Source organism: Aquarana catesbeiana, linkage group LG04, assembly GCF_042186555.1.
Source record: "Aquarana catesbeiana isolate 2022-GZ linkage group LG04, ASM4218655v1, whole genome shotgun sequence".
Lineage (NCBI taxonomy): Eukaryota > Metazoa > Chordata > Amphibia > Anura > Ranidae > Aquarana > Aquarana catesbeiana.
The window spans coordinates 68,636,355-68,644,448 of record NC_133327.1 but is presented as its reverse complement, the minus strand read 5'-3'; the positions used below and the strand labels follow the sequence as shown (position 1 = coordinate 68,644,448).

Sequence of the window (8,094 nt, the reverse complement as noted above, 5' to 3'; positions counted from 1 at the left end):
GATCCGAAATAACGAATGCCGCATCTAAATAAATGGAACGTAACGAATTAATAGTAATAAGTTTTTATTAGTTACGTTCCATTCGTTTAGATGCAGCATTCATTATTTCTGATAATTCTGAACTTCGGATCAATTCGTATTCGTTACGTTCACTAACTGCCAAATTTGAAAGGAAATTCCAATACCTATAATGTTATTAGTTATTAATTCGGATTTTCATTATTTTCGGATATTCATTCTTATTTTTTAATTTCAGATTTTTGAATTTTCGTTTTCGGAAATATTCGTTAAACAGGTTTTTGTTCGAAAATTTCCGTATTTCATCAAAGTGAATTTGGAACGTAATGAATTGCACATGTCTATAGGACAGTAATAAAATAGGGGATTGAAGGAAGGAGAAAAGGCTAACTAGCTAGGAAGAGATGGAAGAAGTGAGGAGGGGAGACCCCGAACACCTCCAGGGCCAAGATGTGGAATATTGTAAAGGGGGGGGGGGGTCAAAGCATGCCCTCCAAGCAGAAGTAAGTGTGATGTATTCAGAGTGGACACAAATTCTATCCAGTAAAATCACAACTTTTATACAGGGTTCACACGTGCCAGCTATACTGAAATGGTATTCGGTGCAGAGATTTTAGATTGATTGCCAGCTGAACACTACAAGGACAATACAAAAACTCGTCGGTAAAATTTATAGCAGAAACCGCTGCAGCGCAGACAAACTCATCATTTAAAAACAATCACTAAAGGAAAAGATCATAGGAGCCAGTCCAGGAGGTGGGACCTTGGATGACAGCGGCCGCCGGGTAAAGAGGTCCGCTATGAAGAACTCGGCTGTTTTTTCGGATGATCCAACTAGGAGCTATTATCGGCAGATAGCCAAACTACCCTGGTCTCCAGAAAAGATCAGCACCCAAATCTTCCTTCTGACCCGGGAGAACCCAGAGCACCACCAGACGATCCAGCTTCAATGCCTCTTCATTCCAGACATCTCGGAGGACGATTGTTATTGTAAATGGGCTGGGCGGAGAATAACAAACTGGGTCTTTGACTTGTGCCCGGACCGGTGGAGCTATTGATATCTGCATCGCGGACTGACCGTTGGAGGATGTATCCCCATGGTGTGGGAAATTTCATGTTGACCGTTCCAGTTCCATTAAGGAGGTTGGAGGCTGCTGTTTGTGGTGGATGGGCTGGACTCTTAACATGTGCATACCTGGTATTGGACACCTTTTCCACAGTAGTTAACATCCTGACATCTTCACGATCTATATCTCTCATGGTCTTGTCCTTTTAGTAAATGTTTTTTAAATAAAGAGTTTGTTTTGCGCTGCATTGATTATATATATATATATATATATATATATATATATATATATATATATATATATATATATATATATATATATATATATATATATATATATAATAATTTTTTTTTTTTAATTTATTTATTATGTATGTGTGTATAGTAGTGAGTGTACAGCTTGTATAACAGTGTAAATTTGCTGTCCCCTCAAAATAAATCAACATACAGCCATTAATGTCTAAACCACTGGCAACAAAAGTGAGTACACCCCTAAGTGAAAATGTCCAAATTGGGCCCAATTAGCCATTTTCCCTCCCCGGTGACATGTGACTCATTAGTGTTACAAGGTTTCAGGTGTGAATGGGGAGGAGGTGTGGTAAATTTGGTGTTATCACTCTCACTCTCTCATACTGGTCACTGGAAGTTCAACATGGCACCTCATGGCAAAGAACTCTCTGAGGATTTGAAAAAAAGAATAGTTGCTCTACATAAAGATGGCCTATGCTATAAGAAGATTGCCAAGACCCTGAAACTGAGCTGCAGCACGATGGCCAAGACCATACAGCGGTTTAACAGGACAGGTGCCACTCAGAACAGACCTCGCCATGGTTGACCAAAGAAGTTGAGTGCACATGCTCAGCGTCATATCCAGAGGTTGTCTTTGGGAAATAGATGTAAAATATATGTATGTGTAAAATATATATATAATTTATATATTATACATACACACACTCTCACAAAAGTGAGTACACACGTGCATACACACACACAGTATCTCACAAAAGTGAGTACACACACACTCACTTCTTAGGGTTTTTGTGCTGCGTAGGTGCCAGATCTACAAAGATGAATGGTAGTGCAGTGATGAGGGGGAGACTGACTGAAGTTCCTCTCAAGGCTTGTAGTTGGTGTTCCTAGTCTAAAAAGTTATGGGGCGAGTGTAGGAGGTACTTCAGGTAATTTACAAAAGGTATAGAGCTTGGCGTAGACATCTCCCGTGTGGGGTTGACTAGTAGTACTAAGAGCACAAAGGCTTATGGGTAGTTGGGTGAATTCTGCAGTATTGCAGGCTCTGCAATGTGGTGTTAGTTTCTTTTAATGCTTCCATATAGCACAGTAGAGTTGGTTGATTCATAAGGGTATATGAATTGCTCAACAAATCATTTGGTAGATGGAACAGATACTTTCATCCATGTGCTCGCTTACCACTGCTCTGTTGTTCACTAACCTGTTTGTTTCCTAACAGAGCCCTTTATTCCTACTTGTGATGCATCCAGTGAGGCAAATAAGCAGTACTTGCAGAGTTGTTCATATGTGGAATTAAACAACAAGTTGAAGGAAGCCCAGGACGAACTGAAGGAACGATGTGAAGCTTTGAGATCTTCTGGGATGAAGATTGAAAGTGTTATTGAAGAGCTTAGAGAAGCGGCCATGTGAATTTAGTCCAAGCATTTACTATATTTTGGCCAACTACTTGGTGCCAATGGTTTTTAAAAGTATAGGTGAAAAGATCTATATCATGAAATTCACTAGAGTTTACTCCTCATTTGAAATAAGCAAGTGCTTCATTGACATTGTGTGGCCACTTGAGATATGGGCACAACGCAATATAAGTATGAATTCTCCTTGTGGCACAGTGAACACGATACAGACATTGCTCTTAAAGTTGCTGGAATTTTGGAGCAGAATGGCTACCGTGGCTTTGTTGAGCACCGTGATCAAGCAGGTGGAGTACATGCCATTTCAGCGGCCGACGCTGTGATTCAGTCCAGCAGGGTGTCATTCCTTATACTGTCCCCTCACTTTCTTGAAGAGTCCTGGTGTAAATGGGTGTCTGAATGGTGCCTTGTCAATTCTATAGAGGAAAATACAGCCAGGGTAATACCAGTTTATATTGATTTGCAGGAGAACAAAGTGCCAGACATTTTAAAATTTCTCACAGGTCTTGATTACAACAACAGATATTTTATAAATAAACTGTTAAATACTATGAAGTCCAAACCACGTCGGTGACCAGTCAGATATGCATTCTGTACTATACTTTTCCCAGACATTCTTCCAAAAAATCTAAAAGGGTAACTCGACTTGAATTAAAAATGATATATAATATTTAATGCCTAACTCTACCTTTTAGCATCCCTTTTAAATGGTTAGTTTGGGCCAAGCTAGCTCGCTCAAACTATTTACTGCTCTAACAGGTGCAATTGCTAGGTGCTCTGTATTAAATGTATGTAACCTCCTCTACATACAGTGACTTGTTCCGGTAGTGGAACAAGGACCTCCCATCCCATTCCTGGAACAAAACAGTCAGCTAAGCGCTTATAGCCATTAACAGGAAGGTTTTTATTTCTATGAATGAATGAAGGCTTCCTTTGGCTGAGGTGGAGAGGCAGGTGGATGATGTGACGATCTGCTCCTCAGGAAATCAGAGGACGCTTTGTATTCATTCAAAGAAGACAAAGCTTCCTGTGAATATCTGAGCAGTGCTCAGCTCGTCTCTATTGTATTCTGGGATGGGGTGGGAAGCTCCCGTCCAACTGCCGGAATACAGCGCTGTATACTCTGTTAGTGCAGTAAATAGTTTTATTTGGACCAGCTTGGCCCAAATGAAAAAATAAAAAAGGTAAATCGGGAAGAATGTTTTTATTGACTACTTTAACTGTTGAATGCTCTGGAATTGTATGTTTAAGTGCACAACTTGTGAATCCATCCATAGTGCAGCTATAGCGTGATGCGTTTACATAATACAGTACTGATATTATCAAGACATCTGCTTTAACAGGGAGTTAAAGCGGTAGTAAACTGTGGCTGGCAAAAAAAAAATAAAAAATCTGCAAAGGCAATGGCATAATGTGCTAGTATGCATTGCATACTAGCACATTATGAAATACCTTAGAACGAAGCCCTCCAGTGGCACACTGTCACCACTGACAGGGCTTCCATCTTCACCCGGTCTTCCTTATGGGTTTGTGGGCTCTGGCTGCATTAGTAGCTGGAGCCACGATGATGTCCTTCCTGCAGAGCACATGCAACGGTGACATCACTGGCTGCATCTATTGGGAATATCACCTAAACACTGCAAGTTTAAGAGATATTCATGTAGGTACAAGTCCAAAAGAAACTTCACTACTTCTTTAAGTAGAAATGCTGTTAGCCTAAATGCCAGTGTGCAAATCAAACGCAGTCAGGTCAATTACAGAATCCTATTAGTTATTAAATCTAGAGCACAAAGAGCTGGGGTATCAAGCCAGTGGACCTATACTTTTTCAAATTTATCCGGGCAACCTCTATGCTGGTGTCTCCCATGTACCCTATCCATTCAATGTGTGTGTGGGTGGATCTGTGGGTTAGGAGCAGTCTACAGGCTTGGAACAGAGCACTTGAAATTGCCTCCCTGGTAAATTTTTGTAGTTGTATTGAGTCTAAGGGGTTGATTTACTAAAGGCAAATAGACTGTGCATTTTGCAAAGTGCAGTTGCTCCAGAGCTTAGTAAATGATATAAAGCTTCATTTGGCAAAGAATACCCAATCACATTCAAGGAAAATTTAAAAAAAAAACAGCATTTTTGCTTGCATGTGATTGGAGGATGGAAGTCAGCAGAGCTTCTACACTGCTTTTTCTTATGGTTTTTTTTTTTGCCAAATCTGTTATTTGGCAGATTAAAAAATGCAAATTGCTGTAAAATTGCAACAAAAACGCACTACATGCTTTTCTGCAGCTTCTCTATTGAAGTTTATTGAACCAAAAAAAAGCAATGCTTTGCTTTAAAAAAAAAAAAAAGTCCCTGACCCTTTTACAAAAACAATGGCTGAAAAAAAGCATAGATGTGAATGCGTACTATAGGAAACCATGTTAAAAGGACTAGTGTGTGTTTCTGCAAAAAGCATTAAAGAACACTTAGGTGTAAACCGAGCCTAAGATACCCAAGATACACTGCTTGGAATCTGCCTGAATTGCTACTTGTAATACTAAGTTGGGATGACTCCTTCCCAGTAGATATGTAGCTTGGGGCAGCACTCGAATGAACTGTTTAACCCCTTCCCGCCGAGCGTACGCAGATGTGCGTACTCGGCTTTCTGGGGTTATACCGGGATGATGCCCGCAGCTGCAGGCATCATCCCTGTATCGTTGTTTACAGCGGGCGATCAGGTATCCGAGTATAACAACAGATACGGCTAAAAGCCGCTCGGTTGTTATACCGGAGGAGCGGGAGGGGACGTCCTGCCGCTCATACCGGGCCTCCCGGGAGGCCCGGTGACCAATCAGCTGCCTCCGGCGGCTGGAGGCGGGCTGGAGCGAAGCTGTGGGCGGCTTCGTTCCAGCCTTCTAATTGTAACCGTGGAAGCGACGTCATGACGTCACTTCCCGTTTACTGGGCTGCCAATGGCGCCGGTTTTAAAAAAAAAATACACAGTATTCAGTATTCGGCGATCTGAATACTTTGAAGCGCAAAGGAGGGATTGGGGTTTTTTTAGACCCCCGATTCCTCCATAAAGAGTACCTGTCACCACCTATTACTGTCACAAGGGATGTTTACATTCCTTGTGACAGCAATAAAAGTCATCAAATTTTTTTTTTTTTTTAACACAATTTATAAAAATAAATAAAATAAATAAGAAAAAAAAAATTTAAAGCGTCCCCGCGAGCTCGCGCAGCAAAGAAAATGCATATGGAAGTCGCGCCCGCATATGTAAACGTCAGAGCGAGAGCAATAATTCTAGCACCAGACCTCCTCTATAACTCTAACCTGGTAACCGTAAAAAAAATTTAAAGCGTCGCCTATGGTAATTCTTAGGTACCGTAGTTTGTCGCCATTCCACGAGTGCGTGCAATTATAAAGCATGACATGTTTGGTATCTATTTACTCGGCGTAACATCATCTTTCACATTATACAAAAAAATTGGGGTAACTTTACTGTTTGGATTTTTTAAAATTCATCAGTGTCCCTTTTCCCAAAAATTTGCGTTTAAAACACTGCTGCACAAATACCATGTGATATAAAATATTGCAACAATTGCCATTTTATTCTCTAGATTCTCTGCTAAAAAATATATATATAATGTTTGGGGGTTATAAGTAATTTTCTAGCAAAAAATACGGATTTTAACTTGTAAACACCAAATTTCAAAAATAGTCTTAGTCATGAAAGGGTTAAAGGGACGCTAAGGCCTGGTTCACACTGATGCAGTCTGCCATGCGCATGTAATTTGTACAGGAATCACCGGATTCCTGTAAAAATTGCATTCAAATTCAGTGCCATGCGAATTAAGCCATACATTATGTATGACTCAATTCGCACTGGATCCGCACAAAAAACGTGCAGGACCCTTTTTTTTTTTTTTTCCACACACTGAAATCGGATTGCATGGGTGTTCAGACCCATTTGATCCAAATCTACAGTTCACAATGCCTTCTGTGAACTGATTTGGGGGTGTCATTAACTTTATATTGACACCCGCAGTGGTTCACAGAGCACAATGTGAACTGCCTGCAAACTGATGTAGTGAGGAAACCGCACAGGAATCGTTGTGGTTCCCACACCGCATCAGTGTGAACCGGGCCTAAACGTGGCGATAGCCTTTAATTGGCACACAAGCATTTTGAATTTTCTGTGGCCAGCAACTGTAGATTTTATTCTGCAGCCAGCTATGAATTTCTAAACACTACAAAAATTCAATGATGGCTTTCTTGTAACAATGGGAGCTTTCTGTACACTGTGTTCAGTTCTTCTGCAGTGTAATTTCCTTCTCATGGAATTGCCTCATTGCTTTTCCCAGCAGTTTGTCTTTTAATATAATACTGATCATATGAATTCAGTAGGCAGACCCTCCCACCAGCACTTAGAAGTGACGGTAAGAAGAAGAGAGTGGAATTCATGTGAGAGTTTGGACACTCAATCAATCCAAGGTTTTTTTTTTAATGAAAAAATAGAGTTACACTTCCAGAGCACACTGGGGTTGATTTTACTAAAGGCAAACAGACTGTGCACTTTGCAAGTGCAGTTGCACTCATTTTCCCACAGCTTAGTGGATGTGGTCACCAACGTGGTTTGTAAAGAATACCCAATCAGAAGTGAGGAAAAAAAACAACTGCAGAGCTTCACCACATTCACCAACTTTGAGGAAAATGTGTGCTACTTATTTGAAAAGTGCACACTCTATTTGCCTTTAGTAAATCAACCCCACTGTGTGGCCATATTGTAGGGATTTATACGGTAGGACTTCCAACCTAACCATCTTGGTCACTTTGGGACCCTTTACACTTTGCTAAACCCGAGGTTGGGTTTTGAGGTCTCCTGTTTGCACCCCTAAGCATGCCTTTGTCGTTCTCAACAAGAGATTTCTGCCATCATTTTTCTAATAGAGGTCACTAAATGAAAGATGCTAAGAACGCAGATACTTCTCTGTTCTCTATTTTTATAGACCAGCAGCACAGTGTTGTATATTGTGGTAATGCTTCCACATCAATACTATACTGTTCTGTCATTTCTGCTTTTAAGCAGCATAGTTGAACCAATTTCTGGTTAAAATTAAAAATTGTGGTGGGTTCCTTTCTATGAATTTGAATAAACTGGCTAATGTCATTTTGGTTGTGTATTGTGTGTTTTTTTGGGGGTTTTTTTTGTGTAATGTAAAGGTCTTAAATTGTATGCCCAGCCAAAACATTTTTCTTAGTTTTGGATAGTGTAGGGAAGGGTGGGTACTCCTTTTTTTCCTGTTATCCAGTGCTCCATTAGAAAGATTTTACCTCCTTTTAGTAGGCTAACCTCTGTATGACTTTTATTCA

General features: G+C 40.4%; 1 protein-coding gene across 4 annotated transcripts in view; it reads left to right on the top strand.

The window, feature by feature from the left end:
• LG04H19orf25 (linkage group 04 C19orf25 homolog) overlaps positions 1 to 7,891 on the top strand; it is a 27,662-nt gene extending 19,771 nt beyond the window's left edge. For 3 of the 4 annotated variants that reach the window (XM_073625310.1, XM_073625311.1, XM_073625309.1), the window contains exon 3: positions 2,553 to 7,891. In XM_073625310.1, the coding sequence (XP_073481411.1) occupies positions 2,553 to 2,743 (191 nt within the window). In that variant the 3' untranslated portion in view covers positions 2,744 to 7,891. The remainder of the gene's footprint in view (positions 1 to 2,552) is intronic. The other variant, XM_073625312.1, reaches the window with a different exon arrangement.
• Positions 7,892 to 8,094: the final 203 nt, after the last annotated feature.